The following is a 24972-nucleotide window of genomic DNA, read 5'->3' as shown; positions in this document are numbered from 1 at the left end:
CGATATTTTATGCTGGGCCTTGCTGGCCACCTTCGAACCAGGCTGGTTCAAAAACATGCCAGGGCAGCAGATACGACGCAAGAGAAACTTGGCTGTCCTGGAAATAAACACTGCAAATCTTACATCGCAAGCCATGATCAGTTGCCCTAGTGTAAGATATTGTGCGGTAAAACTGAACAGATGTGAATGGGTTAGCAGACGAGCACCGCTCCGCTGAGCGTTGCCGAAAGTCTCTTCCCTCTTCCCTTTCTTGACTCTGAGATGGTTTGTATGTATGATAACCTCGTACCGTGGGGTTCCTGGCTCCTGAGCCATGATTAGCATGATGACAATGACAACCAGGATCCTCTCGTCAACAATGTCCGTCGTGGGCCTCGTGGCCGTGCGCCCGCCTTCGCATTTGGCCGCCTCGAACAAACGGCAAGGGTGGAGAAGACTGCATGGCTCCGTTGCTTTTGCTGCGCAGTTCTTGCGACGATACACACGATACCAATACTTCTTGAGGTTGGCCGTGTCTGAGTCACGGGCTGGCAGTGGGAATAAGCAGATAGTGGCATGTCGGTTAGGGAGAGAAAAGCCCACACATACGTGTGTACGTATTACTGTACTCCGTATCGCCATTACGTATGACTTTTCTCCGTATTTGTTGTCATGATGCTGGTCGATTGTCCAATATACCGGTCCAAGTGTGGAGAAAAGTCATCCGGGTTTTTGGGGACAAAACCTTTGACTCCCCTGTCCAACGCCTGGGGCTTGAGCCGGCTCTCTGGTAATCTGGAGCCATGGCTCTGGGTCTGGGTAAACAGGGACACAAGTGCCGAGTTGCAGAGGTCGGCGAGTAAGTTCAATGATATTGCATCATGCGCCATATTCGCCCGTTCCATTCATACTAATTGCCTCGATCATGGGCGCCCATCCTAGCCGTCCCGCCAAGAGCGTGAGAGCTGATAGGACTTGCCCAACAGCATTGCCGCCGCCAATTAATTGGTCGAATCAAGTAACTAGTGACTTTTGGCGCTTGCGGGACGGGCTGACAGCTCGCTCGCAGGGAGGATTTGCTTTTTTTTTTTCATCATCGATGGTTCCGCACACTGGCGTTGATGCACCGCCCTCCGTATCTTGATTCAGAAGCGTTGCCACACAGCTAGTGAGCTGGATTTGGGTAGAGAGGCCGGAGAACGAACGAAGCAAAACGCAAGCAGACTAGTAGCCAGGCTAAGGGGGGATGTGCGTACGCGTGTGTACATGCTCGTCTTCGTCGCGAAAACCGACCACTGCGTATGCTGTTCTGATGGCCATGCTATGCCACTGTTGCATGCCTCGAAGTGTGTTTGCCACGTTGTCTCGTCTTTTGCTTCTCTCGTCTGATGTACTTACTGGCAAAGCTTTTTGACAGTGCCAGACGTGTCTTGCTTCGTGCCAAAAGCTGGCGGAGGGATCAATCATAGCTTTGGAAGTGAAAAGGTCCACATGAATAACTTCAACCTCTCTTTTTGGGTCTGCGGCCTGATATTGACAGGCAGTTTGAATATAGACACCGACCCATGCTTTCCTTTTGGATGAAGCGAGTTGATTGACGCCTGGCTGAAAGACCAGGTAAAAAGTGTAAACCGGTGCTTATTTCTTCACACAACCTTATGAGTATCTCCCAGCCTTATTACCCCAACTAACAGACACTAAACAAAAGTAGGGTGAAGTACGGAGTATGATGTGTCCGGTAAACGACACACCAGGCAGGGCTGGCTGGGAAGGGTTTGGGTCGCCCCAAGGCAAAGAAGGAAAAAAAAAAGAAGAAGAAGAAGAAGAAGAGACGAATGGCCTGTTGGCCAGATTGCCGGGCTGGCTTGGCTCGGCTCGTTGGTGGTTCACCGTCATTGAGCTTCTCTGATTCGCGACTGCCCAACCCCAGCCCTCTTCTTTTGAACATGGACAAGCAAGTAATCTAAATGTTCATGACGCCGCTGTCCTGGTAAGTAATTGTGGACTAAGGGGCCAGCTTGATTCTTGAACAACCACAGCCTCCTCGTCCTTTTCTCATGGCATCGCCGGTGAGTTCCTGCCAGCCTTCGAGGTGGTTCGGGGCAACAAGCAGCAGGTGGGAGAGCTGTTTTGTAGGGGTGCTGAAAGAATCAGTTGAAATGTTTCGCCTGCCACAGAGCGTGGGAGATCACCGGGAACATCCGTTCGCCGGCCGGCCGTCTGCAATGTAATGATGGGATGAACCAGGCAGGAGAATAAAATCCAGACAATACAGCCATGAACTGCGCAGGCAACAGACATACAGTACTCCGTCTGCAACTACCTATATTGCACATGAATATCATAGTTGTCAGGGACGCCCCTCGTTGGGTTGTATACGCCAACGCCACAAACCATAGGGCGCACCCCTCAGCACTCTCTTGTGGTCTAGCTGGAGCGGGCCAGAACCTGTATGGGCCGAGAGTGCCAGCGCGTGTGTGCGTGTAGGTACTCCGTATGTATGAGGGGTCGTTGTCTCCAAGCCATCGGACAGTGTTCTCTCTTTGTCTCTGAGGCCCCAGCCATGCAATGGTAGCGGCGCGCTCACATGCAGGTTGGTTTTGGTTGGTTGGTCTCTTAGAAAAGAAAACCATTTTCAAAAGACAACCGTCGTGTGGGGCTGAGACAGAGCTAGAGCAGTGAAGTGGGCGTCGAGGGCGTCTTCTCCGTTCTCCCCGGCTCTGGTCCCAGTGCAAACCCCGTTGTTGTTTTTTTTTTGTTTTTTTGGCTCCTGGAAAGGTGAGAGTCCGAGCCTAGCATCCCTGCCACCAAACGGCCTGCAAAACGTTGTACGTAGTGTGAGATTGGTGGACTGCGGCTCTTTTATTTCTTGTCCTTCTTGGTGGTGGCACATGCTCCATTCCATGGTCTGTCCGCTGTGCTCCAGTACGGGCCAAATAGTTCACAGGGCGTCCGCGTTCGGGGGACGAAGTACATGCTTCTTCTGCTGGGCGCGTTGGGGATTCTGGACATCTGTCTGGCTGGGACCCTTGCCGACGACCCTCGGGCAACGTGGAAGTCGTTGCTTTTTGACCGGTCTCGCGTGTGCGGGCGTGTGCGGGTTGTAGTAGGTGCGGTGCGAAGGCTTGATCAGGCCCAGGCATTGTCGAGTCGACACTCTTCGTTTAAAGACTGTCGTAGCCCCCCAAGGCGCTATCGCTGAAAACTCGGTTCCGAGGATGCACCACCCGTTGACTTGACTCTCGGTCGTTTGCTCATCTTGTCCTTTTCCATTTGCCTCCGTAAGGTTCACGAGGGTTACTTACCCCTCTGGCGTCCAACTCGACTTTCGACGGAGAGAACCCGGGTCGCTCCTGCCCCAGCTACATACATCACGCTCTCGCTTACTTCCCCTGCCGACGGACCAGTCACTTACACGCCTTGCCGCCTCGACTGTCACCTTCCTCTTCACACACAAAACCACTCCAAACATTACCAGCGACTCTATCAAGTCACATATCCGCGCACACTTCTGGTCGGCTGGGTTCATCTCCCGTCGAGAGGCAACTCCTGCTGACTCTGAACCTCGCAACGAGAATCTCTGCGTTGGAGCTACCAGGAATCCAAAGAGTGACCACACGCTGAGCCACTTTGTGCAGATGCACATGCATGCACTACATCACCAACGACTGGATATTATGTGCCCGAGAGGGATAGGGATGATACGTGGATTTCGTCTGAAGTAGCGTCCTTGTCACACGAGTTTGAAGTTCGTCGTGTAGCGGCTCGCCAACGGTCGATTCGTGTGGTCACATTTGATTCACCTTGGCGTCACCCCGAGGACACAAGACATTCACTTCCTCGCCCTCACCGGCCACAAAAAATTCTATTCCACCGAGGAGACACACACCGAAGACGAGGGAGACAATAAAAAAAAAGAACTTCTTTTCTTCTTTATATCTTTTTCGAAATCCGCCGACGTGAAACCACATTTGACAAAGGTCATATTCCAAGTGCACCGATATACTCCTCCGTTAAAAAAAAGCAATGGCCAACGGCTTAGAAAGACTTGAGAGGCTCTTTGCCTACAAGCGCAAAGCCTCTCCTACTCCTGGTGGACGAGCCAATTCCGCTGTTCAGGCCACGGAACAACAGTTTCCTTCGCCGTCATTTATCCGCCCAAAGACAAGCCGAATGACTGCGCGCGACGAGGTACGCTGGACGCAAGCTGCAGGACGTTCGCCTTCAGTCCCAGATATCGCGACATCTCCGCCAACTGCTCATCGCCAAGCACATAACTCAGTAACAACCGGTTGCAATCACCCTCCCAAGGGACGATCATGCCGGTCTCCTTTCTTCACTCAACGCAACATTGAACAGTTGATCACTGGTCTCTGTGAATTTCAGTTTCCCGCCAAGTCCGGGCTCGACAGCGAACCACTGCCCACATCACCTATCCTTGACGCTCCCAAGTTCTGTGTGCCTCCGCTGCCGACTCCTCGGGGCAGATCTCTGCTGGAGATTTCTGTACCGATTTCAAGCAGGCTCGATACTCCCCCTACTTCAGACGACGGGTCACAGCCAACAAGCCCAAGGGGCAAAGGCCCGCAAATTCCCCTTCCGGCATGCCCACCTACTCCAGGTCAGTCTCCTGATCTGGGGCCTGTCGCCGATATCAAATTGCGCAACGTGAAGTCTGCAGACGCCCTCGACAGATCGCTGTTTAAGGGCATTGAATCTCAGCTGGGTGAACCATTTGACGACTTCTCGCTGAGCAGATCGTACAGCCAGTCCAGTCTCGCTCATTCCGCCCATTCCTTCTGCAGCTCTACTTTGAGAGAGCCAGATTTCAACGAGTTTCTAAACCTCAGCGACGACGACATTGCCGAATCAACTCCAGACAGCCCGGCATTGGAGCCTCTGGAAGATGTGCATTCAACTCCACCCCTAATGAATCTGTCCATGTCGTCGTCGTCTTCTCAGCCAGCTCCTTGCGCCTTATTAACCTTGACGCCTCCCCGGGCTAGCCGGCCCGCTGCCGCCGCCGCATTCGAGGCTGCCAGAATCGCCCGGCGCTATGATTTTGATTTGGTGTACGTGGTCAACCTTTGGCCAGACACGTCCAGGCAGACCTCTGGCTATAATTTGAACAGTCGTGTCAGGCCAATGATCGGCCGTTTACTCGCGGCACATGGCCTTCACCACGTCCCGTCCCCGCTGCAGATCTCTACCCAGGTTCACACGCAAGTTCTCAAGTCTGATGGGTGGATTGAGTACCAAAACCAAGATGCGCAGCCCCACGACCTTGCGCGCGGGTTTTCATGTGCCTTCTACACGGGCCAGTACGCCCGAGGCTCTTCATCTCGCTCCGCCAGCCCTGTTTCAGGTGTGAGGCTGTCTGAAAGAATTGACCGGGGCATTGTGTTTGCCGCCTACCGCAAACCCCAGCACGGCCAAGATAGGCTTGGCAGAAACTTTAGCGAAGAAGAACTGGGAGAGCTGCACCGCGATGCCGAAGTGCTGGTGGAAATGGTGATTGACATTCACGTTGCCAACAGAAGTCGCCAACCGCGGACACGAACTTCACTTACGGACGAAACTGGACCCATTCCTCTGCAGACGCTAGTTGAAGTCGCCTAGTTGCGGCCTTTGTGCTCTACTCATACCGTCCACAGTCGTGGATGCAAAACGATGTGTATGCCCTACATACAGTTGCAATACTCACGCGACCTGCCTCGTTTCCCCTATGTTCCCCAGTCCCGGCACAGTATCCGAATTTTCTTCTTTTTTTTTGTCAGTCGTATTTGCGAGATACCTCGGGGTGGCGATAGTCGATTTTGCGAACCAAGAAAACAATACACACGGCCGTATATGATGATGATCTGGCGTTGGGTGGTTTTTTTCCCCCTCCTTTCCCCTCCTTTTCCCTCTTATTTCTGCACCCGCAGTCTTTGGCTTGAGCTAATAATTTGCTCTGGTTGAGAGGCTTGACATTTGCGGGGCTGCTTGGGGCGTGGAGAAGTAACATTTGTTCGCAAGACAAGAAAACGCATGGATTAGTGTAGCGAAGATATGGTCCAGGGCCAAGTTGGAATGGAACAGGGTGTTCGGTGGCTTCTTTTGGGTTCATTGTCGTGGATGCAGGATACAGGATGCATGGCGCATACCTGGTGTGTGTAACAGCGGGCCCAGCCGCACAATGCATAGGTAGCACAAGCCTTGTAGCGAGGCTGAGAACAATCAAAGTACTACTCCGTACTCGACTTATAACCAGACTAGTTACTATCTGAACACTCCATATGGCCTGTCGGCCACGTCTGCCACGCGCACTGCGTAGTGTCTCGCCCGAACCCCCTGTGGCTGCCGTACGAGTTGTCACTTTTGACAGAAGGCTGTTGGACGGAGACGAAGCAAGTTTCGCTCCCGTTCCATCCTCGGCAGATGGATGGTGGCGAGGTGAGGTGACGAGGCTGTTGCGTCGCGTTGCGTTGCGCCGACGTGCCCGCCGGTTGTCCGCAAGAATAGTCGACAGACTGAAAATTCAGTACGCACCAACCCATCCATCTATCCCAGGCATCCCAGGCTGATCGCCACCAGTCAGTCGAGTCGTCCTCGAAGCTACGCAAACGCACGGAAGATACTCCACTCCCTCCCCTTCCTCCCAGCGAACCTCTCTCCAGCCTCTACAGGATCGGTATTGGCCAGTGGAGGCCACTGGTATCAGCTCCCGGCGGCTGCACTAGGGATCGTGAAACGAACCTACTGCCGCTACTGCTGCCGCCCACACGGCCTGTCACGCTCCAGCCGGCGGCGGCGGCGCGTCCTGGAGCGCCCACGGTCCACGGAGCCGAGAACCAGCCGTGCGTGCGCGCGCGGACTCCGTACGGAGTACAGCGTTGGGAACTGCCGGCGGCAAGGGTGGACGCACAGGGCACCGGCATTCTTCACGGCGTGAGACTGTATTTTGTGATGTCGGCGTTTTCCTCGTCAGTCGAGGCCGTCACAGACTCACAGCCGCGTTTTCTGGCCCCCCTGCTTCGTCCGCCGCCTCTGCTTTCTTTTCTATTCGATAACCTTGCTCGGCTCAGGGGCGCTCGAGGATACCGGGGTCGCTGAGGAAATGAGGGCGGCGGCCTGTACCCGGTAAGGCTGGGTGAATATGACAAGTGAGCACACACGTGCCGTCAGGGGCACGACACCGGCCCAGTCGTTTCCGTAGCTTTCCAGCTTGGCCGTGGCGTCTACGGCTGATGCGGGCTCGTTGAGGCGGGGAATGGGCACTGGCCCGGGCTGAGTTGCCGCCTGCCCCCCGGGGCAATTTTGGCGGTATGCGGTGCGGAGCTGTGCGGTGTGCGGAGTGAGGTTGGGGTTGAGGTTGAGACTGGGGCTGAGGCCGAGGCTGAGGCTCCATGAGATGTGCTGACGTTGCCCCTGAGCCGTCCACGTCGAGTTTACGGCCGACGGACTTGACTTCAAGACGAGCTTCAGCAGACCCGAGCCTGCGCGTCGTGGCGGCTTTGCCATGCATGGGCCGGCAACGCTTGGACCAAATGGGCTTCACGAGGGTTGGCATTTGGACACGGCCAGGCCAGGTCAGTTGATGGCAAGGGTATTGCCCTCGGCAAGATTGAGAGTGACATTGTCGACGGCCTTGCTTGGGGTAAATGCTCCGCTGACTTGGAGAGCGCGAGCAAACGTAGTTACGTCTGGGCCGGAGGTGTTGGCGTCGGCGGCCTCCGTAATGTCGCCGGGTCGTTTCTCGGACTCGTCGTCGATGTTGTTTCTGTGGGAGTGCTAAGCCACGCCTAATCTCAAAGAATACCGACTGACAAGAGAACAGCAACTGAGATGACCAGCTTCAGGATTGGCGAGTCGAGTGAGTGGATGCTGTCAGTGGTTGTTGTAAAGGACCTGTCATTGCATCCTATTTCGTTCATGTTGAGGACCAACATGGACGTGTGAACCAAATGGCCAATGGGTAGGGCGGGCCATGACTAGCCCGAGTGATGCCGTGTGATTATGCTGTCCCCATGGGCGTCATCTACAAAGGCAGATCCGGCTTCAATATATCGAGACGGCCCTGAGCAGTTGCTGTGTGGCTGCTCAGCCCGGTTTTCATGTTCCTCGTAATCGTGATGCAGACCTTGTCAAGCGAGGTGGGAGAACTTGTACCTGATGCTCGCCATGATACGGCAACCAGAGTACATTGACTCATTGAATCTATCATCGCTCTTCAAAGTTTGGCAAACCACCATCATTCCTACAGACCCTTGGCCGACATGCAGCATTATGCGAACCAAAGTCATGCCACCGTGGCATTGATGATAATGACTGTCTCCTATGATTCCACGCGGCGTCGCTTTCTCAGGTTCTCTGCAGGCCAATCTTGGATCTCCTCGACGTCTCATCCAGCGCCGCGGCTACTAGTAGAGCCGGGATCTCTGTTCTGTAGCGCTGCTCTATTGTGGCACTTGTAATACCTGCCCCAAAGCGCCATTGGCGTGCGTAGTCACTGCCCCCTCCTCGGGATGTCGATGGCATCGGAAGAGGTGAGAACTATCCATTGGTAGACAACATCGTTGGCTCGTGATTGGTTACAATACTCTCCGAACATCATCTGTCGGCGCAGGCATTCACGAGGGGGCTATGTCGTAGACCAAGGCCAGATGACAAACACCGGATGGATAGCCACTGTTGTCGGCGGCTTCCATGCCTGTTGAACGCCCTAGTCCTCCTCTCAGTCAAAGGGAATGCGCCGCAGATTGTCGCCTTTTGCTCCTTTTTTCATCTCCTGTGCAGCTGCGATGCTGCTGGGTACTCGGATGCCGCAGCAATCACCCCAGCCAGTACCATCGTGGGCGTGGTCTGAGTGGCCAGCCGCATCGGGGGTGACTTGGCCATCGTCTCCATCAGCGTGACCATCGGCTGTGTCGTCCTCACTCATCACCTGCACTGCCGGTATCAGCGATCCGAACAGGAAGTGCTGCATCACCGGCAACTTGCCCAGCACCTCGGCCACAAACATTCGACGCATTCCCCCGTCAATCTTGGACCATGACTTGGCTGATGAGATATCGTCAAGCATGGGGCTGTGCCACCGCAACCCCCGTACCGTCTTAGTATCGTTGACAAAGGCAACTTGGCTGAGGTACAAGTAGTCTTTTCCGAATTCCTCAATCGTCAGCTGTTGGTGGATGGACCGTGGCGTGATGTACGGGTGATGTAGTAGCTGAGATGCGCCAAAGAGAAACGGAAGAAACTGGTAGTCATCGAGTCCCCACACGCCATGGGAGCCTGCAGGTTCGAGATAGTATGTCATTTGGATTGTGCGCATCAAGGACAAGTACTTTGAAAAAACGGTTAGGGTCACGGCCTTGAAGTCGTTCTTCTGCAGGAGACCCAGCTGATATAAGCAGAGCAGCCACATCATGAAGTTGAGCTCATGGCCGGATCCATAGTCAATGCGAACACGGTTTCCAAACGATTGATCAAGATAGGTTGACACTTCTGCAACGGCCTCTTCCTTGTCGATACCCAAGGTGTTATGCCACCTGGGACAGTTCTTAGACACGAGGTCCAGGAATCCTCGGAAAGCTTTGTTTCCGAATCGAGAACCGCCTTGTTCATCGGGCGGGCATTTGGCAACAAGCTCCTCTGCTTCGCCCAGAATATTCAAGATGGCCTTAACCGTGTCGCCGACATCTTTGCTCTCAACAGCCGAACAAGGCACGTCAGCCACACTCTCGGCAAGCCCAAATATCCATGCTTTAATCAGGCTCTGCGTAGGCGAGGCGAGAAAGGTTTCGTGGTCCTCTTTGGACAGGATTCTCCTCCTGGGGACGACAAAAGTCCAGCTGGAAGTATCGGGGGGCGAAGGAAGGGCGGGAGTCTCGGGAACGGGAGTTGGGTTTGCAGCTTCTGGTCGTCGTCGGCGGGGCTCGAGCTTTGGAATCCTATCCTTGAGATCTGGAATGACAGATGCAGTGTTGTGTAAGAGCGCCGGTGATGGTGAGGGCTGCGGCGAGGACATGGCTACAGCTATACAGCTATACAGCTATAGCGGCATATGCCTTTGGGGTTGTTGATAGTTGGTTGATGGTTGATGGGAAGGAGGGGGAACAATTGCAGCGACGTGACTCAACCAAGTACGGAGGAGTAGAGACTGGAAGGGCCCCGCCGCAACGCCATTGGCTGCATGGTCGCTGATTCTGCAACTGAAAACCTGGGTGCGACATGCTCGCAACTACAAGGGTCTGGTGCTAGAGTATAATACAATATCCTTGATGGCATTACGCGGATGAAGCAGCAAAAGCTAATGTGACGGTGACGCACTCGAAGCATTGTTGATTGACCGTTTGACACTGCATCCAGACAGAAATCGGTTTCGGAATAGAAGATATGCGGGCAAAGCCCAAAGGCGGTCAAACAGCGCCTGCCCAGTGCCCACCCACAGTGCCAGTCTCCACCAGACAGTCGAGTCGTGACGGGCCTTCAGGAAAATGCGTCAAGGCCCCGTCGGATTTCAACCTCAAACTCTCTCAGCTCCTCGCCATGACCGCATCGTCTGATCCCCTCGCCAAGCTGTCTGACCTGCCCAATGCTGACGGCTCCGCTACCTTCTCATACTGCGGATATGCCGTCACTGCCGCCGTAAACGGCCCCATCGAGGCTCCTCGCCGCGACGAAAACCCGTTTGAGGCCTTGATAGATGTGGTTGTGAGACCGGCCGCGGGAGTTGGAGGTAGGGATCGACCTTTTCTATATTGACAGGATGCCATCTCAACCTCTGGAGTCTAAATCTTTGGCCAGGCACTGCTGAGAGACAGGTCGAGTCGATCCTGCAAGCCGCCCTTCGACAGCTTATCCCAGTTCGAAACTTCCCTAGGTGCATGATCCAGATCACGCTTCAGGTTATGGAAACACCAGAAAATGCCTATCAAAACACGAAGCTCCTTCCAGCCCAATTGGTGAGACAGCGTGCATGGCCTTTTACTGGCCTCATTCCAGAACCCTTAGTATTGCTAACCATGGCCCTTGTCAGAATCTTGCCGTGATCCCCGCCTTGTTTCATGCCGCCATCCTCGGGCTGTTGATTGCTGCCGTCCCTCTCAAGACTATTGCAACCGCAACAACACTCGCGATTCCTGCCGACTCTGGCGGTCTCATTGTTGACCCGAGCACTGAGCAGTCGGCCACGGCCAAGTCTCTCCACGCATTGGCATTTACCTCACACGACGAGCTTTTACTTGTCGAGAGCTCTGGATCATTCTCCTTTGAGGATTGGGACCGGGTCCTGGAAACGGGACAGCGTATCTGCTGCCACAATCAGGCATCAGATCTTGACGCAGCCATGTCAGGAGATGGACCGGAGTCACAAAGCATAAAGGCATTCATCCGATCTGTCTTGGAAACCAAGGCCGCGGCAGATCTCCACTGGAAATGAATTTCGGAAGATCAATGAGTTATGTGAGCCTTGCGATGATACCGTAATCATTCGTCCCGGGAGATGTTCCGAGCTGTAACTGGGATGACCCCTCCAGGACTCAGGAGGGCAAAGCCAAATGATGGCACATAATGATGCGAAGCTGCATTCATCTTGCAAACCACAAGCCTGCAGTGCCGAAACGGTTGGACCCTCCTCTTGTCAACACCTCTTCTTGCACTAAGCACGCCGCAGGCCTTTGGTGGAATTGGGGGCGCAGCCGCCCGCCCGTTTCAGCATCATCTCAAAAGTCGTCCAGGGGCTGGTCCGTAACTATTCCCTGACAACTTTGGACGGCTTATCCGCTCGTTCAGATTGTGAGACCAAGCACGCTGCAGGTTCCTTCTGGGTATGAGTTCAGTCGTTCCCTGGAATGATTACCTGGGAGAGATTTGCCCCAAAAAAAAATCCTCCTGGGGTTTGGGCCTCGGGTTTGGGCCAGTGTCAACTGGACGTCGGGAGAATTTGTAGCTAAAGGCCGCGGCTTTTCCGGGCCAAAACATTCCATACAAACACAGAGCAAATCAAAGTAGGACAAGTGTTGCAGTCAGCTGGCCGGAACAAAAGAGTCACTCAACAAGGCCGTGTTCATGAACAAGGCCGTGTTATGAACAAGGCCGTGTTATGAACAAGTCCGTGTTATGAACAAGGCCGTGTTATGACTGAGCAATGATGTCAGTTGTATACTTCCTTAAAGACCATTCATTGTAGAACCGTTGATGTTACCCTGCTATTGTTATAGAAGCTGAGACTGTCAGGAGGGCGACCCAGCAGTCAGTCGTCTCACCAATAAACCCCTAGCCCACATACACCTTCGTTAGATTCTCCGCGTAGGGTCCAGGGTTGAAGCTCCAAGCTCCAAGCTCCAAGCTCCACCTCCTTCAGCGGCGATTCAGGTCGCGTCTCGTCTCGGCACCGCCCAGCATAGGTCGGGGACGTCTGAGTTCGCACTTGTCTGGCTGACAGTGCCCCGGCGGAAAGAGGACTCAAATCAGCTGTAACGTCTCAGGTGCTGGCAAAGCTTCACATGTCTGTGTTGGCGAGTCTGTAGTCAACAATCTGAGCACGCCTTGGGGTATTCAAGATGTCCGAGAGCAAGTACTTAACACTGGTTCAAGAAGCTTTACCTTCAAGACTTTTCCTTGACGGGAAGCGGCTCTGTCGGCCTGTCATTTTCGATTTGTCGCCGCCCATTGTCTTGTTTTTCCCTTGTCGTTTATCCCTTTATCCCCTTTGACACCAAGGTGTGGAAGAGCTCTGGTAGTTCTCACGACTTGGTGCTTTGGTATTCTCGGCCTGTTCGCTCCTGCCTTGGCCGCTCGCCGTCTTTTCAAGTTTCGTCCCCCCCCCTTCTCTTTCATCAATCGACACCAGCGTCGGCTTCTGCATAATTGACCTTCTTTGCCCTCTGCCCTTCTTTTCGTCGAGCCCAAAGCGTCTGCAATTTTGTGTCACTGTCGCTTTTCTCCATTCGCTGGCCGGACTATATTCTATTTTCGGCCTTATTCCTTCCAGCAGTCATTCGCCTGCCATTTCGGCACCAAAGACGCAAGACGCAACCAAGACAAGCCAAGCGCTGGAGCTGTGATGTTCCCTTTCCAACCAGCCACTTTGACATACATCGGCCCCGGTTCCAATTCGCTCATCTACGCTCCCGGTGCAACCGTCTCTGCGGCCAAAGATACTCGTCACAGCCGACACCACCAATCACGGCGGTGTCCAAGTCCTCGGCGCCTGCTCGCCAGGATTTCCCCTCAGCGTTGCCCACCAACCATCACCCATACCAACACGTGTTTCCTGCAGCTTGCCTGCGTGTTAGCTAGGTCCTAGCTTGGCATCCTGTCGGTCGATTGGGCCAGGCCGGGTGGTGTGAATCGCGTAATCAGAGTAAGTTCATTGTGATGTGCTTTACACGCAACAAACAGACGTGTGCCGCCGAGTGGCATGCTGTCAGTGGGAAGAGCGCACGGAACCAAGACGACGCCGAGTCCGCACCATCCATCCAAATCAACAACAAAACACATGTTACCTGTGACGCTGATTCTGATTCTTCCTGCAGTTGCCTCCGCCATTAAACGCCCGCGCGGCATCATAGAGGGCTGTGCCCACAGAGTTTCTGGAGAGCCCGAGGGAACCGCCTGACAAATTCTAGACGCCATCTTGGCGTATGCCCACGTGCAGCCTGTTGTCAGCTCGTTGAGGCGGGCCCCATTGTTGGCACCCTGAATCCCTTTTCGGTGCTTCTTCCGGCTCGGCCATTGATTTCGGAGTTGAGCCTTGTGCCACCCCTCTTATTGTGTTACGTATGATCTGGCAGCCACCTTCTCCTACCCCTTATGAGGCTATGACCGACGATGCAGCACTCCACTCTGCCGTGAGCGGTTCAGTTTCAGCGAATAAAGGCACCTTTGCGACCGTCCTCGACCGCCCCAAGACATCCAATGCTGCAGATTATCTCTTCTTGAACACGGTCAAAGCTACTTGTCTGGCAGGTGACCCGTCTCTTCCGTCTACCACTGTCCCGGCATTAGGTGGTGGATCTTTAAAATCACTCACGTCCGACGCTGCTGATGCTTGGCCTTGGGCGGCATCAACTTGCGCGGGAGACTCTGGTCATCAACGGGGTGCGCCCTCTCACGACACACTCCCTCGCCGAACCATCTTCAAGGCTCTGACGTCCGTTGCGCGAAAAACTAAGCCCGAAGCACTCCCGCTGGAAAACATGCTAGCAAAACAAAATGACGAGGCCCCTGGCTCTGCAGCGTCATCTCAGAGACTTGCGGATGCCCTCCAGGATTTGGCGAGGAAGCAGTTGACACCCAAATCAGCAGTGAGCGTCATGAAGTCGCCGTGCTTTTACCATCAGAGATTCGACGATGCGGTTGACATCGAAAAGGTTTTGGAAGAAATCAAGAATGACGAATGGATGTCACACTCCCGCCTTGTTCAGACGGCGACTGGCGTCCGTGAAGTGTCCAAACAGCTGCAGCGGCGCCCTATCAAGCGCGCCGTGCGCAATGTCATGATTGTCACCAAGGCTCGAGACCACCAACTTGTTTACCTCACACGCGAGCTCACAGCGTGGCTGCTGCGCACTCCGCGATACGGGTCCGATTTGGGGGTCAATGTCTATGTTGACGCAAAACTGCGCAGTTCAAGGAGGTTTGATGCTCCCGGCATCTTGGCAGAAAACCCGCGGCTCGAACATACGCTCAAGTACTGGACGCCAGATCTATGTTGGAGCCAGCCAGAAAAGTTTGATCTGGTCCTCACCCTAGGGGGCGATGGCACCGTTCTTTTCACTTCGTGGCTCTTTCAGCGAATCGTCCCTCCGGTTTTGTCGTTCAGTCTTGGCAGCTTGGGGTTTTTGACCACGTTTGAATTTGAAAAGTACAAGCTACACCTGAACCGAGTCATGGGCGACGAGGGCATGAAGATCAATTTGCGTATGCGATTTACGTGCACTGTTTGGAGGCGTGATGCAGACGGTGCGCAAGCAGGCGAGGGCGAGCAGTTCGAGGTCCTCAATGAGCTCGTGATTGATCGCGGGCCGTCGCCCTACGTTTCCAATCTGGAGCTTTACGGCGACGATGAGCTGCTTACCGTGGTGCAAGCCGATGGCTGCATCTTTTCCACCCCCACAGGATCGACGGCCTACTCCTTGTCAGCCGGGGGGTCTCTTGTCCACCCCGACATACCAGCCATTTTACTGACGCCCATCTGTCCGCATACCTTGTCTTTCCGGCCCATGGTCCTATCAGATACCATGGCTCTGAGGGTTGCCGTGCCTCGAAACTCACGGGCCACAGCCTATTGTGCTTTTGATGGCAAGGGTCGCATCGAACTGAGACCAGGCGACCATGTCACCATTACTGCATCTCAGTACCCATTTCCCACTGTCACCCGCACCGATACAGAGTGGTTTGACAGCGTCAGCCGAACGCTGCGCTGGAATGTCAGGGCTGCATCACAGAAGCCATTTGACCCCAATGGTGCATCTGACGGCATCCTTTCTCAAGACGAAGATGACAGCGCTTGCTGGGACATAGACACAGACAGCGCGTACTTTCCCAGCGAAGAGGGAAGTGTCAGTGCCAGCCCGGTTAGGCGGCAGATGAGCATGTTGGGATTGTAGAAGAGGGGATACATATACTCTGTATGCTTGACGACAGATGCGACATGTCTTGTGGATTAAAGGAGGCACTACTATATTATAAATTTGTACGTGAGGGAGAGCATCCAGGGCAATTGGATGGAAAGAGTTGGAAAGCATTGGAGGGGATTTTGCTTCTATTTTCCAAAGCACCTCACGCAATCGAGCCGGAGCGGCTGTCATTCCAAGGCAAAGCAAGAGTGCCAGCGAGTTCTTTGTCCCCATATGCCTCGTCCAGGATCATAATGCAATAGATTAAACAGATCGGCCTCTGTACCGCCACAGATACCGCAGTGTCGGCACCGCGTCATCAAACTCGGCATCACCACAAGATTCCACGCCTTCTAGAAACGTTGAACATTCAGGCAAAAGAGGTTTTTGAAAGGTTGTTATTGCCATTAGCAGACTCCACGCCGTTTTACCATGCCACGCCGTAAAGATGAATTCCAGTCACCATGCCACCCACTCGTTAGCTCCTAGGCCGTACATCGAAAGCACAACGTAACCCAACATGTCCATACAGAAATTCAAGTACGCGGAGAAGAAGGAAAAACAGCCTGAAATCCATTTCATCATGAAAAGAAAACAAAACCACCCTAATACAGTATCCAGTAAAACCTAATATTTATATAAATAGATGTATAAGTGAAAATGATTGCATCAATACCTGTGCCCCATCCAGCGCCATGAGCCTTGATTTATTTGCTAGTCCAGAAGGGTCTCGGTTGCATCTATCTCCACGCCCCTTGGCTCAGGGACAAGAGGCCGGCAATGCAGTCCAGGTCTGGTTTCTTGCTGGGACTGACATCCCCGCGCATGAATTTCTCGACATCGTTCTGTCTAGACTTATGTTTGGCGTCGTCGAATACGTCAATGTTGGATTTCGAAGCCAATGAAAAAGGGGAGGTCTGGGAGCGATTGGAGAGCATCGCAGGCCCCTTGTGGTCTTGTAGTAGGCGGCCTAGACGGCGAGGGTTCTGCATCTTGATTGCTGGTGCGGCGGGGAGAGGGCGGCGACGGTGGTGAGGATCTGTGTTGCCGTCTTCGTCGGGGGACCAGTTCTCTTTGTCCGAGTCGGTGGGAGATACGAGCATGGACACGTTGACTTTACCACGGGCAGCTTTCGTTCCCGAGTCTGCATCAACGCATTCGAGACGCGCCGAGGTTGAGGTTGTTCTGCTGAGCCTGGCCTTTTTTGACTGACGCTGTTGTTGGGGTCTGGACAACGGTGCGTTGCGTTTTGTTGAGCTGGATTGTAGGATCCCGCTGGCCGACCGAAGCAAGCTGATGGCGGCAATTGCTGAGCCGTTGGACTCATTCTCTGCTTGAGCAGTCAATTCGTCTCGCCTCTCAGAATCAGCGCACGACTCCCAAGCCTGGACGTCGCGAGAACGACCTCGTGCAAGACGGGGCGGCAGGGAGTTGGTCAGGGCAGAGATTGGCGGCAGCGTGATGCTTGGTAGAGCAGAATGACTTCGGGACAAGCCTGTTCTTTGCCGTGGTTGGGGACCACATGGATCGATTGAGGGTGTCATTGGGGTTGCAGGACGCGTGGGGGATGCATGATGAGAGATGAGTTCTGCCTTCCCTTCGAGAGACAAGGACAGCCGCACACTGGACCGAGACTTGCTCTGGCTGCGCGTCTTATTGGATGAAGCAGGAGAAGACAAAGATTCCAATCTATGCACACTATAAGTCTCCAACGTGACCGGATGTACGATCGTCTCATCTCTTAAGAAACAAGAAGGATAAAAAAAAAAGGGAACTTACCGGGAAGAATCGTCTCGCCCACGGCCCAAGGTCGACGGTGATGAAAATGAGGCCCCCAGGTTCCAACGGTTGGCCAGATACCCAACGGAACTCGAGAAGAAGTGTCCTCTGGACTCCGCATCCTGGCTCCTCTGTGACAACGGCACCTCCTGGCTCTGCGGCGGTAGCACATCAGTGTGCCTCCCCATACCTCCACTGCGAGGCGTCACTATGGCGGCATCGGAATGTGACCTCTTCAGCTCAGGTCTGGTCCGTGCCGTTGCGAATGGCGGTGACGGGGATCCCTGGTGGTCAGCAGCGGGCCGTGAGGATTCTGGATCCGAAGACGGAAAGCATCTGTCCGAGTCGATGCGAGACGTGACGGGGTCTGACGAGGCGACGTGGTGCATGCCACCGAAGCGGAGGGCCGCGAGCTCCTCGGGCGAGAGGGGACGCGATCTCCTTCGGTCGTTCTGGCGGCGATTCTGGAACCAAATCTACATTTGTTAGTTTCCGGGATTTCCCAGATTCAAGTGTTGTGTGCGCGTTTGGCCTGCCGGCGGCGGATAGTTGGCCTCGGACACACCTGGACTTCCTTCTCGTTTAGCGAGACGCGGTCTACAATCTCTTGACGCGCCTGCTTATCAGGCTTGGGGTTGCTTCTGTACGCCTCCTCCAAGATCATTTTGTCTTTGGCACTACATTTGCCAATTGGCACACGTTAGCTCGGCTGCACGATCCCGAAGCATTCCCGCTGTGGCTTTGCAACAGGGGATCCCACGTACGCGGTCCTCTTCCTTTTGCCCTTGGGATGCTTCTCCATGTCCACACTCTGAGCAGCAGGGCTTTCGTCTCCGCCACTCAATATGCTCTGAGACGGCACGGACAAGTCATGTTGACTAGGAGAGCTGGCTGATTGCTCCTCCGAGGAGGCGGACGGCGTGGTCGTCGACATTGGCTTCTCTCGACGGCGGCGGCGGCGGTGGCAGCAGCGGCGGGGGAGGGATGACGGCGGGATCTGGTGAAGCAAGTTTCAAGAGTCGTGATGCATCACTGGGCCCGAGTTTGTCTATCCCGACTCGAGTGACTGGTGAAGGAAGGAGAAGAGAGCACTCGGCACGGCGCCAGGCAAATAGAGGACGAGAGGAGAGGTCAAAGCAGCCCCCGACACAGGCGTATGGTGTATGGGCAAGTCGGGGAAAGCAAAGTAGTGCAAAGTGCACAAGAAGCGTGTGAGCGTGTACGTGGACGTGGGACGTGGGACGTGCGTGGGTCGCGGGTCGTGGCGTGGGTTGTGGGCCGCGGGCGTGGAGTAGGAATGATTGAGGTGCACAAGTAAGTGGTGCTGCCCGAGGCGGAACACAGCAGCCTGGGCAGGGGCAGTCAGAGAAAGGGTACTTACTTTGCAGTGCTATAGCACATGGACATGTATGTATTATTTTGCCATGGCATGGCAGGGCATGACAACGGCCGCGTCCGCGTCCACGTCCACGCACCGGCACCAAGGCAGGGCCGCCTCGCACGCTCGTGCTTGGTTATCTTGTGGCATCAAGTACAAGTTGAGTAGGTGTTTTGGTTCGTGCTCTGCAGACCGTGAGTCCTTACATGACCGACCTCAAGTACCTGCCTCTACCTGCCTTGATTAAGCACCGAGGTACGTACGTCGTGAGTTCCGTCCTCCCCACCAACGGCAAATCACGTCGCGCGCCTGCCGTTGTCACATCCCAAAGAGGAAACATGTCAACACGCGTTTCACGTGCAGGGCGTGCTTCGATGGACCGAGTCCCCAAAAAAATAAACGTACGTACCTACTTAATAAATCTAGTAAATATTTATTAGATTGGCTGCGTCCCTGATAGTACGTATTTCCAGGCGGACTGCAAAACATGAAAAGGGAACAACCCCCCCCTCCCTTCCGAGACTGGTTCGTCCACGATATCGTAAGGGGGTGCGCGCAAAGGAAACGTTCTTTATTTTTATTTTTATTTTCCCCTTTCCTCCTTTGTGTCTTCGGGGCACGCGTCTTGGGATGGGGTTGCTCAGGAACGGTTACACAACATAACAAAAACAACTCCAGATCCTGGACCCCCAAATCATAATCTGTGCGTGCCGTCCTTGCACGATTCCAGCCTCTGGAATAGCATCGCTCGTGCCGTGCTCCCTACAGGGCAAGGCGGCCCAATGGCTCTACACAGCCCAGATACTTGGTCGTCTCTCACATGTCGTCCGTCGTCTGCTCGGCTACCTTCAGCTGGCGGACTTGCACAGCGAGCGCCTTGCCTCTGCCGCTCCGAGGCCGACACGCCAGCCACTGCGGCTTTCCGCACGGAGTGGTAGTATACCTACTACCCGTGAGTCGTATGCGACTGTCCCGAGGGCCAGTGTGGCTGCCCGAGTGCCTTTGCCGCTTTTGCTGCTTTTGCTGCTTTTGCTGCTGCTGCCCACTCGCTCACCTTGGCCCGCAAGTGATTCAGCAACCCAAGCCGCTCGTCTGTTGGTCTGTCGTCTGTTGGTCTGATGTGATGTCCTGATGTTCTGGTCCGGATCCATCCCTCTGGGCTCTGGGCCCTGCAGTTGGTTAGAATCCAAATCCACCCACTCTCTCGCCCTCTCTCGCCCCCCCTCCCTCACCGTTCCTTCCAAAAGTCACACCCCCCTCCCCCCCTTCCTTCCCCGCACGGCTCTGTGCCCCGCCAACAGCAATTTAATTGCCTGCTGCCCTCCAAGGCTCTTGCAATCCATCACGGGCCTTGCCGATTCTTTTGCCGCCGGCAGTGCCTGCAAACTCAATGCCCCGTTGGAATGCTTCTTCTATGACCACCCAAGACCGAGGGCCGTGTAATTTCCCGCCCTCCAGTGAAGAGACGCAGGCGCTGCTGGCTCGGTGCCCCGTAGCGTTTGGCATTTTTACTGGTTTTACTCACCTGTGCCGGTGCCATTTCCAAGTCATGTTCCCGAGTCCGATTTTGCATGTCTGCCCTGCTCCTGCGCCCAATCCAATCCGAGATACCAATGCTCGCCGGGGGCCTAGTTGCCTGCCATGCACATGGCATAGAAAACGACAGAGATGGCCACGTCTGTTAGGATGATGGTCCCACGAGCCCGTCAATCTACCAAATACGTGTCTTGTTGTCATTTTCACCACTAGATCTGCCTAGATGGCATACACACCAAGCACCACGCCACGCCATGCGAACCTTGCAGAGTGGAGATGTTGTTGCGCACTCACTGCAACAACAACTTGATACCCCGAAACGGTGGCGTACCTTTGATGGCGTTCACTGCCAAGGACAATTATAATCCTTGTCTTTTTGTCACGTTGCCCTACGTCACACATCCAAAAAGAGTCCAAAACGCGGCCGACACGCAAGTCGGAGTCCATCCTGGCAAGAGAAACTTTCGTGTAGTCTAACTAATGTGAGCTGCTATTTTTGTTCCTTTTTCTTTGCAGCGATGCCGCCACGTTACCCTCAACTCGAGGTACAATGGGCATTGGTTCGCCCTCTCCTACCACCCTCTTTTAACACTTAATAATTCCCGTCCTTGTATCATAAATGGTCATCCCGGCCGCACATAGGCCACACTTAATAGACGAAGACGGCCGGTCTTAGCCGGGCCATCTCGTGATCCTTCCCAACAATCCAATCACCCTGCAGATGGCGGACTGATTTACAAGTCGTCGTCGGAAAGCTCGCCAGGCAGGGGTTGAGCGGCGGCAGTCTCCATCTCCTTGCGGTATTCCTCCATGAGGGCCTCGTCGACCTGGGCAGTGGGGGGGGCCAGAGCGGGAGCGGCAACGAATTCCTGTAGCACAATTAGTCGCTCGTTCTGCCGTAATCCGGGACATCCACGTCAAGCATTCAAACCTACCAGCTGTGGGTTGCCAACCAGCTTGCGGGCCAACCAAAGGAACGGCTTCTCAAAGTTGTAGTTGGACTTGGCAGAGATATCGTAGTACTGGAGGTTCTTCTTGCGGTGGAAGGTAATGGTCTTGGCCTTGACCTTGCGCTCCTTCACATCCACCTTGTTGCCGCAGAGGACGATGGGAATGCTCTCGCACACGCGGACAAGGTCACCTATCAGCGCGTCAGAACAATTATCCGCCATGGCCTGTTTTCCGGAGGCGGGACCTACGGTGCCAGTTGGGAACGTTCTTGTAGGTAATACGGGAAGTGACGTCGAACATGATGATGCCGCACTGGCCGTTGATGTAGTAGCCGTCGCGGAGACCACCGAACTTTTCCTGGCCGGCGGTATCCCAGACATCGAACTGGATAGGACCGAAGTTCTAAAACGATAAATTAGCGCATTTGTTATCGCCGGCTTGGGAGTCGAGCCATGACGTTACTCACCGTAGTGAAGCCAAGAGGGTGAACGTCGACACCGAGGGTAGCAATGTACTTCTTCTCGAATTCACCAGTCAAGTGGCGCTTGACGAAGGTAGTCTATGGTCAGGTTGCGGTTAGTATCATCCTCCTTGGCCATCGAGATGGCGGGTGATGCCTTTCGTTAGGCGGGGTAGATAACCCACGCCCACCATTCTGCATCCTCGACGACGGAGCCAGGAGATCCAAGCAAAACCATCCCGGACAATCATCGCATCACTGTGAACGAACCTTTCCGGTGCCACCGTCCCCGACAAGCACGAGCTTGAAAGTGGGGGGAGTCTGCTGTCCAGACATCTCTGAGATTCGATCTTGGTCCCGATGAAAAACTGATGTAAACAAGCGGGGTGCTATAGAAGACCGAGCGTTAGCCTACAGGCGGGCGATGAAGATGAAGGCTGTGGGAAATAGTGAAGGGAGATGATGTTGGATTCGAGTCGGAGGATGCGCAATCGTCGATTTTAGGGTGGAGTGCAATGCGAGGTGCGACGGCGCTGGCAATACCTTTTGAGGTCTCACGGGTGTGGGATGTGCTGGGAGACAAACTTGCACGAGGTCGGTCAGCAGGATGTTTTGAAAGGCGGCGGCGGAGAACCTCTTGGACCAGGCAAACCAGAGCGAAAAAATTCAACCTGCTGGGGGGCGGGCGCATGCACGTGATGTCGATGCATAAGTGCGTTCCAATCAGGGGCGGGGGGTTCACACAATTTGGATAACGTCACCGCCTGCAATTTCCCTTCTTTTTCTGCTGACGAAGCCAAGGAGCCTACTTAAGGTACCTACCTAGGTAGGTAGTAGTAGTAGAAGAGTAGCACCCGCAGTCGCTACTGTGCTCGGAATCCGTACATGTATATATAATGCAATTTGGGTATTTTTATTATCGTCACCAAACCGAAAGAAAAAAACAATCTACCCCTCAGGCAGCAGCAGCAGCACCCTTTCAGTGCCCAGGTGTAAGCTCTGTGTTCTGCGAGGCACCGACTCCCTCGCCACCTCACGCAGTGCCCAAGGCACCTTGCCAAAGTAAGTACCCTGGGCAACTTGGGTGAAGCTGCCTGTTGAGCTCAACTTTTCCGTCGGTCTTGCAAATGTAAAAGTAAAAATGGGACATTACGTTCCCTCGGGCGCTGCACAATGCCCAACGCAAAGCTCCGTTTGATGACAAAGCCGCAGACATTGATTCAGCGCCGGGCTGTGTCATAATACAGGTGCCTGACCAAGATACAGCCCAAATCAGACCATGGGCAAGGTCATCGCTTGATGTCTGCATCTATGTTAAAGGAAAAAAGGTCGGATGTATTTGCAACCCAAAACCGTATTAGGAGATGCCTTATAACGGGAGGATGTGACACCCGAGCAAGCCTCGGCCACCCCAGTTTCGAGTTGGCGTCAAGGTCAGGCGCAATTCCTGACGTTTGGCTGCGCCCGAAGCTCTGGACACTCTGATGAAAATGCTGCGCTGGGACGTGTTAGAACCGTAGCAAATGTCGGCTTGGGAGCTTCAACAACGTACCCCTTCATTCCCTTGAACACATTCGGCCACCTTCCTCAGGTTATCATGGTTGGACCTGTTTACATATCCAAGGTTGCGAATCTCATCGCCTTCCTTTAAACCAGCGCGATCTGCTGGGCCACCGATGGTGACAGTGTTGACCTTGGCAAACGCCTCGTCCAGTGTATCAGCTTGCGAGTCGGGCAGAACAGGCGGGACGACGGTGCTTGAGGCTGGCGTGACATTTTCGTCGCCTTCATCCAAACTTGCGAAATGTTGATGTAGGTACTTTTCAATATTCTTCATGAGATCCTTGTAGTCGTTTCGGAGTCGGACAATCCGCGCCCTTGTGGTGCGGACTTTTCCACATTAGCCCATACATATGCTTGTACTGCCGACGACTGGGAACTCACTCTGGGCAACATCAATGTCGGACCGAGGGTAGCCATCTCTGGTGACAAGAGGCGATTCCATGTTTACTCCGTGCTTTTCACTCGTCAGAAAGCGGCGGCATCTCATTACATCTTTACCACCTTGAAGATGGACATACTGAATCAAGGACGCCACCAAGAGCCTTGAGTTCTTCTTCTAAATCTTCCTTTTTGCGTTGGAGCTCGCCGAAGCTCAAATGCCCCACGTTGCCGTTGACGCGGCTGTTGCTGGTCGGGCCGGACGGCACGGTTGGTGCGTGCATGCTGTCCATGATGGATTATTAGCAGTGAAGGCGATGGTTGAAGCTCTTAGGGCGGTGTCAACGGCTGCTCCAGGATATCTTCGAGATGGTAGCTGGTCAAGCTGTGGGAGTTTGCGAACTGGAGAACTGTCGTAAAGGTCGGACAGCCACAATAGGGTCCGCCCGCCGCTGGTGCTCGGGTGACGGATGGCTGCGGGGTCCGGACAAAAGTTTGCAAACAGAGTTGCTGCAGCGAGAGAAGAATGGGGGCTTGCTCGATGGAATTTTTTAAATTTTATTTTCCCGTAAAACAACGAAACATACGTGGAATAGGAACTTTTCTCCGGTCCTGCAGCCGTTCGTAATGATGCCCAGCTCTGCAACCTGGACCCTTGGCTGGGGCTGCCAAATCGTCTAGCGACGGATCTCGTGTACGAAGGTGTCCTCCTGACAATACGATACTTGCCAGGACCTGGACAGCACCTGGATAATTCCGGGTCTGATTTAGGTAGTTATGGGCAATACTACCTAGCTAGGTACTTAGGTATTCGAAGGTCAGAAGCCGGTTGTCTATGGGTACAATTACGACTTCGAAAAGTGTACGTAGCATGCCTATGATAGCCAGATATCTAACCAGTCCCTAGGGTAGGTGTCACGTCTAGAGTGGATAAGCTCTGGATCAAAAAGTGCTCCCTCTTTCCCCCCCCATTCCGTGCTCCGCTTGGTCGGCAGGTGCCCGCGCCTGGGCCAGTTTAATGACTTGAGATAGACGTCACTGGCTCTCGGACGGTACACGTCGACTGGCTCGAGCCTGGGGGATGGGATGCTGAAGAGCTTTGATGAAGAGTGAACGGTAGACGTCATCCCAAGCCAACGACAACCTTTACCGTCCGTCTCGTTCAGTGTCGCGCCGGGCTTCTGATAAAATTCATGACAGCTCCGTCCTGGGATTCCCATGCAGTCTGGATCCAGCTCTAATGGAGAACGAGCCACTGACCAGTTGTACCTTGGCGCTAAAGAGACATGGAGGCTGGAGCCTGAGGCACGATGAACGTACTTAGAAGTAAGTACCTAGTAGGT

The 24972-nt window shown here is 54.2% G+C and overlaps 9 protein-coding genes across 9 annotated transcripts; 3 read left to right on the top strand and 6 right to left on the bottom strand.

The window, feature by feature from the left end:
- Positions 1-4005: 4005 nt before the first annotated feature.
- MAM_06831 (uncharacterized protein) lies at positions 4006-5598 on the top strand (the record flags this gene model as incomplete). Its single annotated transcript, XM_040825629.1, has 1 exon — positions 4006-5598. The coding sequence occupies one exon, from the start codon at positions 4006-4008 to the stop codon at positions 5596-5598; it is 1593 nt and encodes a 530-aa protein (XP_040676393.1).
- A 1422-nt stretch (positions 5599-7020) lies between these two features.
- On the bottom strand, positions 7021-7482 carry MAM_06830 (uncharacterized protein; the record flags this gene model as incomplete). The annotated part of the gene is made up of 1 exon (XM_040825628.1): positions 7021-7482. The coding sequence occupies one exon, from the start codon at positions 7480-7482 to the stop codon at positions 7021-7023; it is 462 nt and encodes a 153-aa protein (XP_040676392.1).
- A 69-nt stretch (positions 7483-7551) lies between these two features.
- MAM_06829 (uncharacterized protein) lies at positions 7552-7895 on the bottom strand (the record flags this gene model as incomplete). The annotated part of the gene is made up of 2 exons (XM_040825627.1): positions 7552-7741; positions 7789-7895. The coding sequence occupies 2 exons, from the start codon at positions 7893-7895 to the stop codon at positions 7552-7554; spliced, it is 297 nt and encodes a 98-aa protein (XP_040676391.1).
- An 800-nt stretch (positions 7896-8695) lies between these two features.
- On the bottom strand, positions 8696-9988 carry MAM_06828 (Phosphotyrosyl phosphatase activator, PTPA; the record flags this gene model as incomplete). Its single annotated transcript, XM_040825626.1, has 1 exon — positions 8696-9988. The coding sequence occupies one exon, from the start codon at positions 9986-9988 to the stop codon at positions 8696-8698; it is 1293 nt and encodes a 430-aa protein (XP_040676390.1).
- Positions 9989-10509: 521 nt separating this feature from the next.
- Positions 10510-11401, top strand: MAM_06827 (Ribosomal protein S5 domain 2-type fold protein; the record flags this gene model as incomplete). Its single annotated transcript, XM_040825625.1, has 3 exons — positions 10510-10699; positions 10768-10925; positions 11000-11401. 3 exons carry the CDS (start codon positions 10510-10512, stop codon positions 11399-11401), a joined length of 750 nt encoding a protein of 249 aa, XP_040676389.1.
- Positions 11402-13745: 2344 nt separating this feature from the next.
- On the top strand, positions 13746-15575 carry MAM_06826 (NAD kinase associated with ferric reductase; the record flags this gene model as incomplete). Its single annotated transcript, XM_040825624.1, has 1 exon — positions 13746-15575. The coding sequence occupies one exon, from the start codon at positions 13746-13748 to the stop codon at positions 15573-15575; it is 1830 nt and encodes a 609-aa protein (XP_040676388.1).
- Positions 15576-16324: 749 nt separating this feature from the next.
- MAM_06825 (homeobox transcription factor) lies at positions 16325-18297 on the bottom strand (the record flags this gene model as incomplete). The annotated part of the gene is made up of 4 exons (XM_040825623.1): positions 16325-17273; positions 17364-17839; positions 17929-18040; positions 18128-18297. 4 exons carry the CDS (start codon positions 18295-18297, stop codon positions 16325-16327), a joined length of 1707 nt encoding a protein of 568 aa, XP_040676387.1.
- Positions 18298-21011: 2714 nt separating this feature from the next.
- MAM_06824 (GTP-binding nuclear protein RAN/TC4) lies at positions 21012-22024 on the bottom strand (the record flags this gene model as incomplete). Its single annotated transcript, XM_040825622.1, has 5 exons — positions 21012-21146; positions 21213-21418; positions 21477-21630; positions 21695-21787; positions 21959-22024. The coding sequence occupies 5 exons, from the start codon at positions 22022-22024 to the stop codon at positions 21012-21014; spliced, it is 654 nt and encodes a 217-aa protein (XP_040676386.1).
- Positions 22025-23057: 1033 nt separating this feature from the next.
- On the bottom strand, positions 23058-23922 carry MAM_06823 (pdz/dhr/glgf; the record flags this gene model as incomplete). Its single annotated transcript, XM_040825621.1, has 4 exons — positions 23058-23186; positions 23241-23578; positions 23633-23705; positions 23770-23922. The coding sequence occupies 4 exons, from the start codon at positions 23920-23922 to the stop codon at positions 23058-23060; spliced, it is 693 nt and encodes a 230-aa protein (XP_040676385.1).
- Positions 23923-24972: the final 1050 nt, after the last annotated feature.

The sequence above is a fragment of the Metarhizium album genome (genome assembly GCF_000804445.1).
Source record: "Metarhizium album ARSEF 1941 chromosome Unknown scaffold_24, whole genome shotgun sequence".
NCBI classification, from domain to species: domain Eukaryota; kingdom Fungi; phylum Ascomycota; class Sordariomycetes; order Hypocreales; family Clavicipitaceae; genus Metarhizium; species Metarhizium album.
This window is presented reverse-complemented; position numbering and strand designations above follow the sequence as displayed.